At 45.9% G+C, this 20,654-nt stretch overlaps 1 protein-coding gene across 1 annotated transcript in view; it reads left to right on the top strand.

The window, feature by feature from the left end:
• Positions 1-20,654, top strand: part of glis2b (GLIS family zinc finger 2b) — a 108,617-nt gene that overhangs the window by 52,287 nt on the left and 35,676 nt on the right. Inside the window, exon 2 of the mRNA XM_063059446.1 lies at positions 20,085-20,344. Coding sequence (XP_062915516.1) covers positions 20,158-20,344 — 187 coding nt within the window. The 5' untranslated portion in view covers positions 20,085-20,157. The remainder of the gene's footprint in view (positions 1-20,084; positions 20,345-20,654) is intronic.

Raw genomic sequence — 20,654 nt, 5'->3', positions numbered from 1 at the left:
AAGACGACAACTTGCTTACCCGACCTTGTACGTCTTTGGAATGAGGGGGAAAAGTGGAGTGCCCAGAGGAAGCACACACAGAATGGGAGAAGGTACAAACTCGTCACAGACAGCAGCAGGAGTTGAAACCCTGTCACTGACGGTAAAATGTTTCCCTAACTGCTCTGTCGCTGTGCTGCCGCAGTAGCGAGTATTGGAGCAGGCCTTGAACCAACTGTGTTTGGGTTTTCTGGCTCTGAAAATGGCCACAACTTTCTCCTTAACCAGTTGTATCCTGTTTTCATCGGTACTGACATAATTAAATCACTTCCTGGTGCACGCGGACACACTTGCTTATTTTAAGTTTGACTTTCTGATACTAGCCTTCTGAATACTTCCTCAAATTTATTATCAAGTATGTAAATCATATACAACCTTAAGATTCATCTCATGGACACCCACAAAGCAAAGAAACCACGAAAAATCACACACAATCATCCAGTGTGAAAAAGAAGACAAACCATGCAAATAATAAAAGAGTCAGCAAATAAATAATACATAGAATATGAACTACAGGGCCCAAAGTGAGTCCAAGGGCTATGGAGTCAGTTCAGTGCTGAGGTGAGAGAAGCCAGTCCATGAGCCCAATGGCTACAGGACAACAACAACTGTCCCGAACCAGGCAGTGTTAGCAGTCAAGACCCCCACACCTTCTGCCCGATGGTAGCAGCAAGAAGAGAGGGTGTCGGTTCAAATGCAGGCAAATGGCACGGGCTCAGATAGAGTTTCTTGCCAACACAGCTTCGTTTTCCACTCCCGGGCCTTGACGCTTGAATCTGGCCTGAAGTCGATGGCGGATCTTCATCTTCAAGGCATTGTACCTGCCTTCTCTTAAATTCACCAAACCTTTCAGGAGATCATAAAATCGCTAGTTCATTTAGGTGGTTTAGAAATACTTAAAGGGAAATTTCAGGCTGTGGATTGCAGTGATTGTAGTCCAGAAAAAGTGTTTGAATCTGTGGAATGTTTTGCCACAGGCAGCTGTGGACGCCAAGTCTTTATGTGTATTTAAGGCAGAGGTTGATAGATTGTTGATTGGTCAGGGTATAAAGGGATACAGGGAGAAGGCAGGAAAATGGGGCTGAGAGGAAAATTGAGTCAGCCATGATGAAATGGCGGAGCAGAATCAATGGGCCAAATGGCCTAATTCTGCTCCTATATCTTATGGTCTATTATCTGAAAGTATATCTAGTAGTTTTGTGAGCTGCCTACAAAATGTCACCACATATCTCCAGCTCCATCTTGGTGTGGGGAGATTTCTCTTTCTGTGGTGGTCATCTCGGGACTCCCCAGCATCTTATGCAGAGTTGCTCAGGATATCTTTGATGAAGCATTTTACTCTATTTGGTAGCTCAGGATAGAAGTGAATGTAAATGGTCAAAGATTGTTAGCTTTATTTGTCACAAGTACATTGAGACATTGGATATATAGTGAAATACGGCATTTGCGTCAATAACTAAAACAGACAAAAGGTTGCTGAACACAAGTGTTGCCATACTTCAGCAATGTCAATGATCTGGGTGACGGAATTGATGGCTTTGTGGCCAGGTTTGCGGATGATACAAAAATAGTTAGTGGGTCAGGTGATGTTGAGGAAACAGAGAGGCTAAGGACTTAAACAGATTAAGGGAATGGACAAAGAAGTGACAGATGGAATACAATGTCCGGAAGTGTATGGTCATGCACTTTGGTAGAAGAAATAAAAGCGTAGACTATTTTCTGTATGGAGAGAAAATTCCAAAATCTGAGTTGCAAAGGGACTTGGGAATCCTCGTGGTATAAGGAAGGCAAACGCAATGTTAGCTTTCATTTCAAAAGGACTAGAGTATAAAAGCAAGGATGTAATGTTGAGGCTTTATAAGGCACTGGTGATGCCTCACTTGGTGTACTGTGAGCAGTTTTGGGCCACTTATCTGAGAAAGGATGTGTTGACATTGGAGAGGGTTCAAAGGAAGTTCACGAAAATGATTTCAGGATTGAATGGATTATCATATGAGGATCGTTTGATGGCCGTAGGCCTGTACTCACTAGAATTCAGAAGCATAGCGGAGCAGACTTGATGGGCCAAATGGCCTAATTAGACCATAAGTATAGGAGTAGAAGTAGGCCATTTGGCCCATTGAGTTTGCTCTGCCATTCAATCATGGGCTGATCCAATTCTTCCAGTCATCTCCACTCCCCTGCCTTCTCCCCATACCTTTTGATGCCCTGGCTAATCAAGAACCTATCTATCTCTGCCTTAAATACACCCAGTGACTTGGCCTCCACAGCCGCTTGTGGCAACAAATTCCACAGATTTACCACCCTCTGACTAAAGTAATTTCTCCGTTTCTCAGTTCTAAATGGACGTCCATCAATCCTGAAGTTGTGCCCTCTTGTCCCAGACTCTATCTTGGTGTGGGGTGATTTCCCTTCTTGTGGTGGTTACAACCAAGATGTCACCTCATGACTCTGCAGCATCTTATGCAGAGTTGCCCAGAATATCTTTGATATTGCCCAGGATATATATCTTATATATACACACACATATAATTAAATTACTGCAAGTAGAGAACAAAAGAAAAAGAGAAAAAATTGTGAGGTATTGTACATTGGTTCACCGTCCATTCAGAAATCTGACGGCAGAGGGGAAGAGGCTGTTCCTGAATCGTTGAGTGTGTGTCTTCAGGCTCCTGTATCTGTTGAGTAAGAGTTAGCGAGTTGTGGGCTAAGTTGGTGCTGGAAGCATGGCAATGCTCGCAGGCTGCCCCCAGCACATCCTCGGACTGTGTTGGTCGTTGATGCAAATGATACATTTCACTCTATATTTCTATGTACATCTGACAAATAAAGTTGATTTTTAAGATTGGGGAACCCTGGCTGATGAAGATTATTGAAGCTCAGGTCAGGAAATAAAAGCAAGTCTAGGCAGCCAGAATCAAGTGAATCCCTTGAGAACTGAGTTAGCAAATTTAGCGACCTGATCTAACGTCCTTAGCGGACATAAGGCAGCCTTGTTTGTTGGGTGCCTTTCCTCTCTTTCTTGGACCCACAGGGTGGGGTAGGCTTCGACACCTTGCTGGTTCCACCTCCCTGATGATATTATGCCTTGTATGGCTTTTCGCCAGTGAACAGAACCTCCCTAGAATCAGTCAGGCAAGTTCAGTGCTGACCAGCCAGTGAAAAAATGGTTTTAGGGTGTTTCTTTTGGAGATTACCTCTTACCCAGAGGGAGTTTAACCTGGGAGGGGTGTCTGCATTTAGAAAAGTGGGGATTATTTAGCGTTAGCATAGCTTTTTGTGCAGGAAATTGTGTCTGTTTGAAGTTTTTAAAAAAGGAAACCAAGAGGATTTTTACAGAGAAAATTTACAAGGATGTTGCCAGGACTTGAGGACCTGAGTTATAGGAAAAGTTTGAATAAGTTAGGAATTTATTCTGTGGAGCGTAGCAGAATAAGGAGAGATTTAATAGAGGTACTCTATTAAAGAGGACACAACCTTGTCGTTGGGTTTAGAGGCCTGTGTGCCTCAATAACCCGGAGAGCCATGTTGGCTGGAGTCAGGGCTTTATGCTTTGGATCTCGGTAGGGTCACCCATGCCAAACAGGTCAAAGGGTAGAGGTCAGACTAAGAGTGGTACACTGGTCCTCCAGGTTTGGGGGTTCAGCTCAGGGCTAACAACCCTGACTGGTCAAACAAAACTTAGGAAACAGCAATGAAGAATCCATCTACATCGAGTGCGATCGTATCCCTGAGTCTTCACCGGGGGCTTGCATGGCTGCCAGCAGGGATAACAAGCAGTAAGTAAGTGACAGAGGTAGGATGGGTAAATGCAAGCAGGCTTTTTCCACTGAGGCTGGGTGAGACTAGAACTACAGGTCATGGGTGAAAGACGAAATGTTTGAGGGGAACATGAAGGGAACCTCTTCACATGGACCTGATGGCCAAATGGTCTGTTTCTCTGTGGGTGTGTACATGTGTTTTCATGTTTGAGTGGGTGTGTGGAGAGGCTTTCTGGAACTGCCAGATTCAAGCATTTCGTATCCTTCCCTGTTAATTCCCTGGCACACGCTCTCACACTTTTTCCAGGCACATTGGAACTTGTTCTCTAAAATTTTTGGATCAGGCAACAATCCAAGGATTGTGTTCCCAGGATTTAGGTTGACAGTTGTGAAGTGATACGAAAATCTTGGGCTCAGCATCACCCCAACCCCTATCAACCCTGGCCATTTTTGAGTAACAAACAGGCAAAACAAGATCAAGACTCGAGTGTTGCCAGTACACAAGTGTAAAGAAGAACTTAATAATTATTGCTCGGGATTCGATGCAGCATAACAGAAAAACATGCACACAATAAAATAAAGAACACAATAATAAAGAAAGATGCACTAAATATAAATACATGGATTGATTCTATGTCCATAAAGTGATGCTACACTAGGCACAGGAGTGTCTGTACGTCAGCTGACTGACAGGAAATGCTGAAGTAGTGGTGGTTGGGGGTGTGGAGGGGTGGGTCAGTGGGTGGAGGTGTTGATCAGCCTTACTGCTTGGGGAAAGGAGCTGTTTTTGATTCTGGTGGCCCTGATGTGGGTACTATGGGACAGCAGACAAAGACCATTTCCCACAGCCACACTCCACCCCCCCATTGAACTTTGATCTCCTCAAAACCTCAAAAAATAATCCCTTTGTGTAAGAGCGTTTGTTTCTCTGCTCCCTTCCCTGGTGTTGTATTGAAGAGAACTGTGCTGGAGCAGGTCGCTGGAATGGTAAGGCGGGGTGTGTCAGAGCAGAGGCATTTCACACCCCACTTCACTGGCCAGTGCACACACTAGACCCGGGCACAACTGACTGGCCGTGCGGCACCTTTAACCGCAGGACCACGCCACACAGCCACAGCAGCTGGTGACCTTAGCCTGGCAGTGTGACCTGGTGGAGCCCACTGCACACCACAGGGGCCGGTGGATTGGAGGCAGGTCAGAGTCTGCAGCAAGTACTCTGCTCTATTCTGAGTCTGCTGAGATAGGCAAAAGCCAAACATCTACGTGCCTGAGTCTGAGTCTGAATTCGAGTACGCTGGAGGCTGGCGGACAAAGAACACAGCCTGTCTTGGAGTTAGAGGAAGGGGTACGTGCATAGGCGGGAGAGAAGAAATGGGGCTTGTTGTTGTGTTCTGCTGATCACTGTGGGCATGCTACGTTGGCGTTGGAATGTGTGATGACACTCGGGGGCTGCCCCAGCACATCCTTGGGTGTGTTGGTTGTTAACACAAATGACACATCTCACTGTATGTTTCAATGTACATGTGATAAATAAATCTGACTCTGAGTCTGAGAGGTATGAGCCACAGACAAGCAAACAGGCTATACCATATGACATAGGAACAGAACTGGGCCATTCAGCCCATTGTGTCACCTCTGACACTCTCTCAGGGCTGATTTATTAACGTGCCTTCTCCCTGTCACCTTTGATGTCCTGATTAATCAAAAACCTATCAATCTCTGCTTTAAGTATACTCAATGACTTGGCCTCCACATTGAACTCGACAGATTCAGCACCCTCTGGCTAAAGAAGATTTTCCTCATCTCCGTTCTAAATGGATGTCTCTTAATTCTGAGTCTGGGCCTTTTGGTCCCAGACTCCCCCACTACAGGAAACATGCTCTCCACACACACTCTATCTAGGCCTTTCAATATTCGGTAGGTTTCAATGAGATTCACCCCCAAACCCCCATTCTTTTAAACTCCAGAGCCATTAACGCTCCTCGTATATTAACCCTTTCATTCCTGGGAGCCCAACATCCTGGCCATCAGGTTCATTATCACTGATGAAGGGTCTCAGCCCAAAAGCCGGTCCAGAGATGCTGCCTGACCTGCTGTTCCTTCAGCATTTTGTGTATGTTACTTCGGATTGCAGCATCTGCAGAATCTCATGTGTCTATTAACTCTGACCAATGTGGTGAAATTAGCTGTTTTGTGGCAGTGTAAGACCATCAGACTTAGGAGCAGAATGAGGCCATTTGCCCATCGTGTCTGTTCTGCCATTCCATCATGGCTGATCCCAGATCCCACTCAACCCTATACACCTGCCTTCTCGCCATAGCCTTTTTTGCCCCATCCAATCATGAAACGATCAACTTCCACTTCAAATATACCCACGGATTTGGCCTCCACCTCAGTCTGTGGCAGAGTATTCCACAGATTCATTATCCTGTGGCTAAAAAAATTCCTCCTTAACTCTGTTCTAAAAGGTCACCCTTTAATTTTGAGGCTTTGTCCTCTAGTTCTAGTTCTAGACTCCCCCACCATAGGAAACATCCTCTCCACATCCACCTTATCTTTCAACATTTGGAAGGTTTGAATGAGATTCCACCCTCCCTCCCATTCTTATAAATTCCAGGAGTACAGGCCCAAAGCTGCCAAACTTTCCTCATATGTTAACCCCTTCATTCCCATAATCATCTTCATGAACCTCCTCTGAACTCTGTCTAATGACAGCACATCCCTTCTGAGGTATAGAGCCCAAAACTTGACTATACTCCAAGTGCGGCCTGACTAGCGTCTTATAAACCCTCAGCATTATCTCCATGCTTTTAAATTCTATTTCCCTTGAAATAAATGCCAGCATTGCATTTGCCTTCTTTACCACAGACTCAGCCTGTGAACTAACCTTCTGGGAGTCTTGCACTAGAACTCCTAAGTCCCTCTGTACCTCTGATGTTTGAATTTTTTCTCCATTTAGAAAATAGTCTGCACTATTGTTCCTTTTACCAAAATGCATTATCATACATTTTCCAACACTATATTCCATCTGCCACTTTTTGCTCATTCTTCCAATTTGTCTAAGTCCTTCTGCAATCACATTGCTTCCTCAACACTACCTACCCCTCCACCTATATTCATATCATCCGCAAACTTTGCCACAAAGCCATCAATCCATTATCCAAATCATTGACAAACAATGTGAAAAGTAGCAGTTCCAATGCTGACCCCTGCGGAACACCACTAGTCACTGGCAGCCAACCAGAAAAAACCCCTTTTTATTCCCACTTGCTCCCTCTGCCTGTCAGCCATTCCTCTATCCATGCCAGCATCTTTCCTGTAACGCCTCAGGATTTTATCTTGTTAAGCAGCCTCATGTGAGGCACCTTATCAAACACCTTCTGAAAATCCAATTAAATGACATCGACTGCCTCTCCTTTGTCCACCCTGCTTGTTACTTCCTGAAAGAATTCTAACAGATTTGTCAGGCGAGATTTCCCTTTACAGAAACCATGCTGACTTTGACTTATTTTATCATTAGTCTCCAAGTACCCCTGAAAACCCTTCCTTAATAATGGACTCCAACGCTTTCCCAACCACTGAGGTTAGGCTAACTGGCCTATAATCTCCTTTCTTTTGCTTTCCTCCCTTCTTAAAGAGTGGAGTGACATTTGCAATCTTCCAGTCCTCCGGGACCACGCCAGAGTCAAGATTACGATCGGTGGGGTACATAAAAATAATAAATTACAACGAGAAATATATAGAAAGATAGGCTGTGCATAAAGAGGGCAATCAGTGAGGTGGTGTTCGGGGTGTGTTCAGAAATCTGATGGCATGGGCAAGTTGGGCTGAAGGACTATATCCCTGCTGTAGAACTATGGTTGCCTCTGTCCCTTTGAAATCCAGAGGCACCAGGCCCTTTCAGTGGGATTGCTTGGGTTTGTTTACTGAAGTTTCCATGCCTGGTGGGAGGTGAAGTGTTAGCTGACTGGCGAGGAGGCCGGCTGTGTTTGCAAGAGCTGCTTCAATATGAGCATTCATTAGTCAGACGACTCAGTGCTCCGATCTTCCACACCATCTGCAGTCAGTCTGAGACAGCAAGTGACACAAGAAAACACGGAGAGAAGGAATGCCTGACTGCTGCCCATTCCAAACAGCTGAACAATTACGGACCGGGGTTGTGAACCCTCCGAGAGAGAATGCAGGGCAAAGAGGTACCACACAATTAGTGTTCAGAATCTGGTCTATTATCATTGACATATGCCATGGAATTTGTTGTTTTAGAATCATAGGCACAGAAACAGGCCCTTCGGCCCATCTAGTCCACACTGAAACCATTCAAACTGCTACTCCTATTGACCTGCATGGAGGGACCATATCCCTACAATCCATGTGCCTATCCAAACTTTGCTTAAATGTTCAAATTGAGCTCGCGTGCACCACTTGTGCTGGCAGCTCGTTCCACACTCTCACCACCCTCTGAGTGAAGAAGTTCCTCCTCAGGTTCCCCTTAAATGTTTCACCTTTCACCCTTAACCCATGACCCCTGGTTGTCTCACCCAAACTCAGTGGAAAAAGCCTGTTTGCATTTACCCTGTGTCAGCAGTATAATTAAATGCATAAAAGTTTACTATGAATGACTGTAAGCATATGTAAAGGATAGATAGTGCAAAAAGAGGGTAAAATACAGATGTAGGTTCACATTCTGAGTTTTTTATTTATCACACCTACATTGAAACGTTTGTGTTAACCTCTGGGTGCTCTGATTTCCTCCCACATTCCAAAGACATACGGGTTAGGGTTAGTAGGTTGTGGACGTGCTACAAACGTGGCGCCAAAAACGTGGTGACACTTACGGGCTGCCCCCAGCACAGGGTCATTGACACTAGCAATGCATTTCACAACAAGTTTGATGTTTTGATGCTAATCTTCCCTGACATCTCCGGTAGTGTGTGAGCAGTGTACCATCACCGTTGTGTTTTCATCAGCCTGAGTCCCACAGTGGTTTCTGCCACTCACTGAGACAAAATGCATTTTAAGTTTGCCTCAGGTGGTCAGATTTGTGTTTGGGATGCTGGGCCTGCAGGGTATGGCCACCAGCTGGGATTTAGTGACAGCATTCCATGGATGATTTCCGTTCATTTATTTATCACACGCACATCAGAACACGCAGCGGGATGCGTGGTTTGTGTTAACAACGAACACAACCCAAGGATGTGCTGGGGGCGGCCCACATTCTGGCGCTGACATAGCATGTCCGCCATGTTCAGCAGAACAACACGGACAACACCCACACAAAATACTAGAGCAACTCAGAAGGCCAGGCAGCTGACACCCTTCATCAGGACTGGGAAAAAAGTGGGGGGGGGGGGGAGAAACAGCAAAAGAAGCTCCTATTTCACACACACACACACACACACATGCCTTCAGCCCAAGGACAGTCCCTGGCTCAGGCTCAGACATCAGGCCTCTGACTCGCAGACTTGTTGACCTTATTCCTTGGCTCTCCTAGGGTCTTTCCTAGACCCTGGCACTTTGTGATCACGGCGTGGCCTTGAATTCCTGACTCACACAGGCTTTGAAACCTGGAACTCACTGACCTGGTTTGGGGGGGCTGGGGGGATAGGTGGGAAGGGGGAGGTTTCCCTGGTCCTGGCAGTTGTGATAAATTACGGCCAGCACTCACATGGCAAGGTGCCTACATCAACAGTACCCACCTAGCTTCTTTCAGTGTGATCCTGGCTGCTGCCTGTGTGAGTCCTGTATGCAATTAAAAGAAGCTTAGATCAATTGGACAGCCCGGGACTTTTTCCCAGGGCTAGTGCTAGGGGGCACAATTTTAAGGTGATTGGCAGAACGTATAAGGGGGAAGTCAGAGTTGGGTTTTTTACACAGAGTGCTGGGTATGTGGAACACTCTGCCAGAGATGGTAGTGGAAGCAGATACATTAAGGATACTTAAGAGACTCTTCGATTTATTTATTTATTAAGACAGTTTGAGATGCACCGCCCAGCAAACCCTGATTTAACCGTATCCTTCTCACAGGACAATATGCAACGACCAATTAACCTACTAACTGATACACCTTTGGACTGTGGGAAGAAGTTGGAGCACCCAGAGAAAACCCATATATTCCACAGGGAGGACAAACAGACTCTTACAGATGACTTCAGAATTGAACTCTGAACTCTGATGCCCCGACCTCTAATAGATAAGCACATGGATGAAGGGAAAGTGGAAGGCTGTGTGGGATGGAAGGGTTAGATTGATATTGGAGTAGGTTAAAATGGCCGGCACTGTGCTGCAATCTTCTACGTTCTAGATACTGGAAATATGAAATTGAAACAAATTGCTAGAAATACTCAGCAGGTCAAGCGGCACCTATAGAGAGAAAAACAGAGTCACCATATCAGGTTAAAGACTGGGAACAAGAGAAAACAAGAAACAAGTTGTTTTGGAGTTGCAGAAGGTGAGGGGCCGGGGGATGGACAGGACAAAGGGAATATCTGTCATCTGCTTGATGGTTAATGGATTGTTAGAGAAAGATTCAAGATTGTTTAATGTCATTTCCAGTACACCAGTATAAAGGGGAATGAAACAATTGTTACTCCGAATCCGGTGCAGCACAAAAAAAACAGTAAGATAAAGATCACACTAATAAAAAAACACTGTAAATATAAATACATAAGATAGCTTATATACATAAACTGATTGTAAATCTATAAAGTGACGCTAGGCACAGGAGTGTCTGTACATAAGTTGACTCTGAGAGGAAATATTAAAGTAGTGGTGGAGTTAGTGGGTGGAGGTGTTGATCAGGCTCACTGCTTGGGGAAAGTCACTGTTTTGGAGTCTGCTGGTTTTGGGGTGGATACTACGTTGCCTCCCCCTGACAGGAGTGGGACAAGCAGTCCATGGGCAGAGTGGGTGGGATCCTTCATCATCGTACTGGCACTTTTCTGTATATATATACCGTTGATGGTGGGCAGGCTGGTGCCGGTGATACAGTGGGCAGTTTTGACTACCTGTTGTCTGCCATGGTGCAGTTTCTGTACCATGCAGTGATGCAGCTTGATGGGATGCTCCCTGCTGCGCTTGCGTAAAACGACGTGAACGTAGACGTGCAGAGTCCAGCTCCTTTCAGCCTCCTCAGAGAGAAGAGATGTCGGTGAGCTTTCCTGATCGTGTAGAGTGTGTTCTGGGACTGTGAGGGGTTGTGCAAGATGCACACTCCCGGGAGATTACAACAGCTCACAGGCTCCGCTGATGTGAAGAGGTGTGTGTGAAGGGACAGAAGCTGTAAGGTCAGATAGAGGGTGAGACTGGTACGATTCCCTATACATATATATATATATATATATATATATATCCCTTGTGGTTTAATTATAAAGTCACCTCCCAGTCTCTCTCCTTCCAGGGAAAACATTCCATCCCTTTCTAGCCTCTCCTTATAACTCAAGCTCTACAGTCCTGCCAACTTCCCTATGAATCTTTTCTGTGCATCTCTAGCAGAACCCCATCTTTGCATTAGTGTTGTGATCGGAACTGCACACGGTGCCCCAGATGTGGCCTCACCATAAACCATAATAACGTGCCAACTCCCACACTCAACTATACCATTACATCATCTTTCCAAAACTCAGATAGGCAGTGTAGGAATAGGGCAGAATGTTCTGGAAACATAGCAAGTCAGACAGAAAGAGAAACACCTTGTGTTTCAGATCAAAGAGCCTTAGTTGATCTAGGAAAGTGAGAAAAGTCTGAGAAAGGGACTTAAACCTGAACTGATCACTCTGATTTTAAAAAAAGATTTGCTTTATCTGTAACCTGTACATTGAAACACACAGTGAAATGTTGTTTGCGTCAACGACCAGCACAGTCCGAGGAAGTACGGGGGCAGCACACAAGTGCACTGTTATGTCAATTTGTACGTCTACAGAATGCTTTCTTTCAACTGTTAATTTTATTGTGTTAATATTATTTTATGTGCTTTATGTGATATATGTACTGTTGTTTCATTTGGTGTTGGCGTGTGGCCAAGTGGTTAAACATAGAAACATAGAAAATAGGTGCAGGAGTAGGCCATTCGGCCCTTCGAGCCTGCACCGCCATTTAGTATGATCATGGCTGATCATCCAACTCAGAACCCTGCACCAGCCTTCTCTCCATACCCCCCTGACCCCTTTAGCCACAAGGGCCATATCTAACTCCCTCTTAAATATAGCCAATGAACTGGCCTTAACTGTCTCCTGTGGCAGAGAATTCCACAGATTCACCACTCTCTGTGTGAAGTTTTTCCTCATCTCAGTCCTAAAAGGCTTCCCCTTTATCCTCAAACTGTGACCCCTCGTTCTGGACTTCCCCAACATCGGGAACAATCTTCCTGCATCTAGCCTGTCCAATCCCTTTAGGATTTTATACGTTTCAATCAGATCCCCCCTCAATCTTCTAAATTCCAATGAGTATAAGCCTAGTCGATCCAGTCTTTCATCATATGAAAGTCCTGCCAACCCAGAAATCAATCTGGTGAACCTTCTTTGTACTCCCTCTATGGCAAGGATGTCTTTCCTCAGATTAGGGGACCAAAACTGCACACAATACTCCAGGTGTGGTCTCACCAAGGCCTTGTACAACTGCAGTAGTACCTCCCTGCTCCTGTACTCGAATCCTCTTGCTATGAATGCCAGCATACCATTCGCCTTTTTCACCGCCTGCTGTACCTGCATGCCCACTTTCAATGACTGGTGTATAATGACACCCAGGTCTCGTTGCACCTCCCCTTTTCCTAATTGGTCTCCATTCAGATAATAATCTGTTTTCCTGTTTTTGCCACCAAAGTGGATAACCTCACATTTATCCACATTAAATTGCATCTGCCATGAATTTGCCCACTCACCTAACCTATCCAAGTCACCCTACTTCCTCTTAGCATCCTCCTCACAGCTAACACTGCCGCCCAGCTTCGTGTCATCCGCAAACTTGGAGATGCTGCATTTAATTCCCTCATCCAAGTCATTAATATATATCGTAAACAACTGGGGTCCCAGCACTGAGCCTTGCGGTACCCCACTCGTCTCTGCCAACCAATTCTCTATCCACATCAATACCTTACCCCCAATACTGTGTGCTTTAAGTTTGCACACTAATCTCCTGTGTGGGACCCTGTCAAAAGCCTTTTGAAAATCCAAATATACCGCATCCACTGGTTCTCCCCTATCCACTCTACTAGTTACATCCTCAAAAAATTCTGTGAGATTCGTCAGACGTGATTTTCCTTTCACAAATCCATGCTGACTTTGTCTGATGATTTCACCGTTTTCCAAATGTGCTGTTATCACATCTTTGATAACTGACTCTAGCAGTTTCCCCACCACCGACATTAGGCTAACCGGTCAATAATTCCCCAGTTTCTCTCTCCCTCCTTTTTTAAAAAGTGGGGTTACTTTAGCCACCCTCCAATCCTCAGGAACTAGTCCAGAATCTAAAGAGTTTTGAAAAATTATCACTAATGCATCCACTATTTCTTGGGCTACTTCCTTAAGCACTCTGGGATGCAGACCATCTGGCCCTGGGGATTTATCTGCCTTTAATCCCTTCAATTTACCTAACACCACTTCCCTACTAACATGTATTTCCCTCAGTTTCTCCATCTCACTGGACCCTCTGTCCCCTACTATTTCCGGAAGATTATTTATGTCCTCCTTAGTGAAGACAGAACCAAAGTAGTTATTCAATTGGTCTGCCATGTCCTTGCTCCCCATAATCAATTCACCTATTTCTGTCTGTGGGGGACCTACGTTTGTCTTAACCAATTTTTTTCTTTTCACATATCTATAAAAGCTTTTACAGTTAGTTTTTATGTTCCCTGCCAGTTTTCTCTCATAATCTTTTTTCCCTTTCCTAATTAAGCCCTTTGTCCTCCTCTGCTGGACTCTGAATTTCTTCCAGTCCTCAGGTGAGCTACTTTTTCTGGCTAATTTGTATGCTTCTTCTTTGGAATTGATACTATCCCTAATTTCCCTTGTCAGCCACGGGTGCACTACCTTCCCTGATTTATTCTTTTGCCAAACTGGGATGAACAATTGTTGTAGTTCATCCATGCAATCTTTAAATGCTTGCCATTGCTTATCCACCGTCAACCCTTTAAGTGTCATTTGCCAGTCTATCTTAGCTAATTCACGTCTCATACCTTCAAAGTTACCCTTCTTTAAGTTCAGAACCTTTGTTTCTGAATTAACTATGTCACTCTCCATCTTAATGAAGAATTCCACCATATTATGGTCACTCTTACCCAAGGGACCTGTCACGACAAGATTGCTAATTAATCCTTCCTCATTGCTCAATACCCAGTCTAGAATAGCCTGCTCTCTAGTTGGTTCCTCGACATGTTGGTTCAAAAAACCATCCCGCATACATTCCAAGAAATCCTCTTCCTCAGCACCCTTACCAATTTGGTTCACCCAATCTATATGTAGATTGAAGTCACCCATTATAACTGCTGTTCCTTTATTGCACACATTTCTAATGTCCTGTTTAATACCATCCCCAACCACACTACTACTGTACACAACTCCCACCAGCGTTTTCTGCCCCTTAGTGTTATGCAGCTCTACCTATATCGATTCCACATCCTCCCAGCTCATGTCCTTCCTTTCTATTGCGTTAATCTCCTCTCTAACCAGCAACGCCACCCCACCTCCTTTCATGTCTATCCCTCCTGAATATTGAATATCCCTGAACGTTGAGCTCCCATCCCTGGTCACCCTGGAACCATGTCTCTGTGATTCCAACTATATCATAATCATTAATAACAATCTGCACTTTTAATTCATCCACCTTGTTACCTTTTTGCTTCCACCCTCATTTTACACTCCTCTGTCTCTCTGCACTTGTTCCCATCCTCCTGTTGTGAACTAACCTCCTCTCTCCTAGTCTCTTTAATTTGTTAAGACGTTCGTCTAGTGATCTGAAGGTCGTTAGTTTGAGCCTTGGCTGAGGCAGCGTGTGTGTCCTTGAGCAAGGCACTTAACCACACATTGCTCTGCGACGACACCGGTGCCAAGCTGTATGGGTCCTAGTGCCCTTCCCTTGGACAACATCGGTGGCGTGGAGAGGGGAAACTTGCAGCATGGACAACTGCCGGTCTTCCATACAACCTTGCCCAGGCCTGCACCCTGGAAACCTTCCAAGGCGCAAATCCATGGTCTCACGGGACTAACGGGTGCGTGTTATTGTTTCATTTAGCTGTATACATGTGTACAGTTGAATGTCAATAAACTTGAACTTGAAATGTCCATCGCCAACACAGCAAGCCCACAACTGACTAACCCTATCCAGTATGTCTTGGAACTGTGGGAGGAAACTGGAGCACCCAGAAGAAACCCGTGTGGTCACAGCGAGAACGTACAAACCCCTTACAGACAGCAGCGGGAATTGAACCCCGATCAGTGGCACAGTAAGTCGTTACACTACTGTGTCGCTTCTCCTTCCGCAGATGCTGCCTGACCTGCTGTGGGTTTCCAGTGTTGCCCATTTCCCCACTGTCTCCAAACCTGCCAGACATGTATTGGCTCCTGCTACGAATGGTGGGTCAGATTCTAGCTGTCCCCAAGGACAGCACACAAATGCAGTGGCCCTCACTGCCTCCTGCAGAATAATCAGGGCAGAACAGTAGCATCATGGTTAACATCAGCACCCACAGTTCCGTTCTGCCACTGCCTGTGAGAAGTTTACACGTTCTCCCCGTGACTACGTGGATTTCCTCCGGGTGCTCCCGGTTCCTCCCACGTAAGATGTGGGCACATTGAGCTGGCACTGGAAGCATGGCAACACTGGCCGACTGCCCCCAGCACATCCTCGGACTGTGTTGGTTCTTGATGCAAATGATACATTTCACTGTCAGGTATGATGAAGGGTCTCGGCTTGAAACGTCAACTATTTATTCCCCTCCATTGACACTGTCTGACCTACTGAGTTCCTCCAACATTTTGTTTGTGTTACTTTGGATTTCCAGCATCTCCCGAATCTCTTGTGTCACTATAGGTTTTGATGTGCATGTGACAAATAAAGCTAATCTTTAAATAATGGAGACACAAGAAACTGATGTTTGATGGCTCTGTACTCACTGGAGTTCAGAAGAATGAGGGGATCTCATTGAAACCTATCGAATGGTGAAAGACCTGGACAGAGTGGATGTGGAGAGGATGTTTCCTATGGTGGGAGAGTCTAAGACACAGCCTCAGAATTGAGGGACGTCCATTTAGAACAGAGATGAGGAGAAATTTCTTTAGCCAGAGGGTGGTGAATCTGTGGAATTCATTCCCACAGACGGCTGTGGAGGCCAAGTCACTGGGAAAATTTAAAGTGGAGGGTGAGAAATTCTTGATTAGCCAGAATGTCAAAGGTTGTGGGGAGAAGGCAAGAGAATGGGGTTAAGGGGGATAATACATCAGCCATGGTGGAATGCTGGAGCAGACTTAATGGGCTGAATGGCCTCATTCTGTTTCTGTGTCTGATGGACTGCAGACGCTGGAAACAGAGGCAGAAAAACACAGACTGCCAGGGGAATGCGGAGGGTCCGGGGGGAGGGGGGTGGACAGGCTGAGACCCAGCATGTGGACATGGGTGACATGCTGTGTGACTCTAATAGTGTGGCCTTGCAGCCACACCCCTGTGCCGAGTGCACTTGGTTTTAAGCTTTGAGTTGTGAGGCTGATTTTTATCAGGGTGTGTGAAAACTTCCCCTCAGCATTTTGTTCTGTTGCCAGGGACTGGTTCATGGAGGTCGGGGTCCCTGGAGAGGTGCTAGCCCCTGTCAGTCTTCACTTCATCACTCTGAAGCGCCCTACGACTCGTATTATCAATATTTATTGCTTATTTATTTATTTTTTTGTATTTGCACAGTTTGTTGTCTCTGGTTGCTTGTCTGTTTTTCATTGATTCTATCATATTTCTTTGTATTTACTGTGAATGCTGGCTAAATAATGAATCTCAGGGTCATATATGGTGACATACACATACCTTGGTAATAAACTTACTTTGAAAACTGTGATTAGAGCGGGAATACAATTCACTCTGATCCTGCGGTGTTACTCGCTGTAAATCACAACTGTTTCTTGGTGACTGAATGAAGAGAGAAGCCTGGAGAGCCTTCTGGAATCTCGTAGCATATGCCTCAGTGCACTGTGGGTCACCACGGAGGGGCCTGAGGTTGGTTTCTGACTCTGTGCTGATGGGCTGGTGCGTGAGAGGGGGGCCCCTGTGGGGACTCTGAGCCAAGTGAGTGATCTCTGGGAAACGGAGGGGTGGGGTTGTGGTTTCTGGTGATGTACAGTCCTGGTGGGAGGAGGGGGGGGTGGTTTGGCAGTCTCCACAATTACTCACAGAGTTTGGTACGCTATAGGACTACAGTCTCCCCCAATTCACTGAGGTGTCCCTGGACACTGCCTGGCTTATAAATCCTCACATCTGGGTTGTTTTATAACAGACATTAAATTCTCCCAGCCACACAACATGCTGAAAAAACAACTCTCATCTGACTTACAAAGACCAAGAAAATTTTTCGAATCTTTTCTGAATTGTACTGGAATTTTAAACAAAAATTATAGAAGTCTAAAATCCAGTTCCTTTGTACATTATATAGTAACCCAACTCCCCCAGTGACCTGTGTTCTACACCCTGTATCTGCCCTTGTCTATCTAGCTACTACAATATTGTTCAGTAACCCTTCTATCCCCAATGATGTTAATCCAGCTCTCTCACACCATCCTTCCCCTCCCTCAGCTGTGGGAGAGGGGTCATTGACACAGTCCCTCAGTGACCCGTGTCATGACTGTATCCCCACCGATGTTAATCCAGCTCCCTCACACCTTCCAATCCTTACCCGGGACTGTGGACGTAGATCGACTGGTACTGGAAATATTGGGTGTCTCACCAACTCACCCTGCTGGTCCTGACTGAAACTCAGCAAATTTCCTGAGTATTCAAACAAACAGAATCTGGTGTCTCTCCAGGTCTAGAACTAGAGCCACTAAATGTCAGTGTGATATTTAACCCACTGAGGGCGTGACCAGGCCAGTGCAGAGCCCATGATCAGAGGCGAATTTCAGCTCCTGGTTGAGGCTTGTTGAAAGGACTGGGTGGAGATGATCACCGTGCAGGTCAGTGTGTAATGTCACTGGGGCAGGTGTGGAATCTGACGGGAGGTGAGAGTGTATGCTGGTGTTGGGGGAATGGTTCCTGGAGGGAAACTATTTCACAGACTTCCTGCCTGTTCATCAGCTTTCTTTGAAGAGCTGTTTTCTCTGTGCTTGGCCAATATTGTTAATGAGTCAAATCTGAACCAATAAATCATGAAAATGAGATGACATGAACACCTGTTAGTTGTAGAACGCTACAGCACAGAAACAGGCCTTTTGGTCCAATCGACCTATGCCAAACCGTTAACCTACTTAGTTCCAGACCACAGCCCTCCATCCCTCTCCCATCCCTGTACCTGTCCAAACTTCAAACCTTCTGCTGGCAGCTCAATCCACACTCGCACCCCTCTGCGAGAAGGGGTTCTCCCTCTGGTTCCTCTTAAGCATTTCACCTTTCACCCTTAACCCATGACCTTCAGTTCTAGTCTTACCCAACCTGTTTTAGAGCGAGCATTGTGTGTGTGTGTGTGTTGCTCTGGATTTCCAGCATCTGCAGTATCTCTTGGGTTTATGATTATTTAGTGCTTTTCCTGTTGGGATTTTGCTCTGTGCATAATAAACCTCATGTTTATCCAGACAGCAAGAACCACTGGAAAACCATCTATGGAAGGGTTTCTGCTGCTCTTGGTTGAGGTACTAAATTAAACACTGATCCTACCAATCACAAAAATACATGAGCTTTGTCACATGTACATTGAAATGTGTCATTTGTGTTGACAACCAACACAGTCCGAGGATGTGCTGGGGGCAGCCCACAAGTGTCGCCATGCTTCTGGCACCAACATAGCGTTCCCACAACTTACTGACTCCAATCGGTGTGTCTTTGGAATGTGTGAGGAAACCAGAGCACCGGGATCAGGTGTAAAACATAAAAGTTCTTTACAGGCATGGCCCTCAGGCCCTCTGCCCCTCCCTCACCTCCCCACTTGAATCCTCTTATCGCCTGCCAGCCCTTCCCACTACCTTCTTATCCTGGTTACTGTACCTTTCCAGTGCTGATAAAGGGTCTTGACCCAAAATGTCGGCTGTCCATTCTCCTGAGATGCTGCCTGACCTGCTGAGTTAGAATATCGAGCACTTTGGTTCACCGTTGCAACGTACCGACATTTAAACCTACTCTGAGATCAATCTTGCCTCATTTTTCTATCATCCATGTAGCTATCTAGAATGTCTTACAGTTGACATTTCAGGCTGAGACCCTGCATCATTCGTGATGGTCTTGGCCTGAAACGTCGCATCTTTATTTCTTTCCATAGATGCTGCCTGACCTGCTGGGTTCCTCCAGCATTTTGTGTGTGTGTGTGTGTTGCTCTGGATTTCCTGCATCTGCAGAGTTGCCTTTGTCCCTAATGTATCTGCCTCCACCTCCACTGCTGGCAACACGTTCCGCACACCCACCACTCTCTGTTCAGAGCACCTATCTCTGACGTCCCCACTATACTTTCCTCCAATCATCTTAAAATTATGCTCCCACTTTCCTCAGCTGGTTTGTGTGTGTCGCTCCAGACTCCCCGTGTTTATTTATTTATTTACCAATACTGCGTGGAGCATCCCCTTCCAGCCCAGAGAGCCGGCCGCCCAGTAACCCACCTATTTGACCCCTGCCTTATCACAGGACAGTGTACAATGACAATTAACCTACCAACCGGTACGTCTTTGGACTGTGGGAGTAAACCAGAGCACCCGGAGGAATCCCACATGGTCACATACAAACTTACTTACAGAGGACGCTGGAATTGAACTCCAAACTCGAATGAGTCAAGCTGTAGTACTGTTGCACTATGTGTGTGTTGCTCCAGATTTCCAGTAACTGCAGAATCTGTTCATTTTCATTCTCTGAGTGATCTTTTCCCAGATTTCCAGTATCTGCAGAATCTGTCCGTGTTTCCAGTCTCTGAGAGATCTTTTGCCAGATTTCCTGTACGCACAGAATCTCCCCGTGTCGCCAGTTTGAGAGATCTTTTCCCAGATTTCCAGTATCTGCAGAATGGCTCTATTTCCAGTCTCTGAGTGACCTTTTCCCGATTTCCAGTATCTGCAGAATCTCTCTGTGTTTCCTGTCTCTATTCCGACACTGGACTGATCCTTTTCCTGTTCTGTTCTTCAGGATATAAAGCTGTTGCAGAGGTTTCCCAGCCTGGCTTCAACCACGGAGTCTCCCGATTGGATGTGCCGTTCCCATGACAATGCATTCTCTGGACGAGCCCCTGGACCTGAAGCTGAACATCTCCAAGCTCCGGATGATGAGGGGGAAGAAGCAGAGACGCCACGAGGCTGCGGAAGAGAGCAATGCCCGGAGGGAGCTGAAGATGACTGACGATCGCACCGCGGTTATGGCACCGGGATCTCCCCAGGCCCCGCAGACTGGTGAGGGTCTCATTCAAACTGACCGAGTACTGAAAGGCCTGGATAGAGTGGATGTTGAGAGGACTTCCTATAGTGAGGGAGTCTAAACCAGAGGGCACAGCCTCAAAATAGGGCGATATCCCTTTAGAACAGATGATGAGGAATTTCAGAGGGCCAGAGGGTGGTGAATCAGTGGAATTCATTCCTACAGACGGCAGAGGAGACCAAGTGGAGGTTGGTAGGTTCTTGATAGTCAGGGCATCAAAGGTTCTGTGAAGAAGGCAGGAGAATGGAGTTGAGAGGGTTAAGCCGGCCATGACTGAACAGCAGA

This window comes from Mobula hypostoma, chromosome 9 (assembly GCF_963921235.1).
Source record: "Mobula hypostoma chromosome 9, sMobHyp1.1, whole genome shotgun sequence".
Classification (NCBI taxonomy): domain Eukaryota; kingdom Metazoa; phylum Chordata; class Chondrichthyes; order Myliobatiformes; family Myliobatidae; genus Mobula; species Mobula hypostoma.
This window is presented reverse-complemented; position numbering and strand designations above follow the sequence as displayed.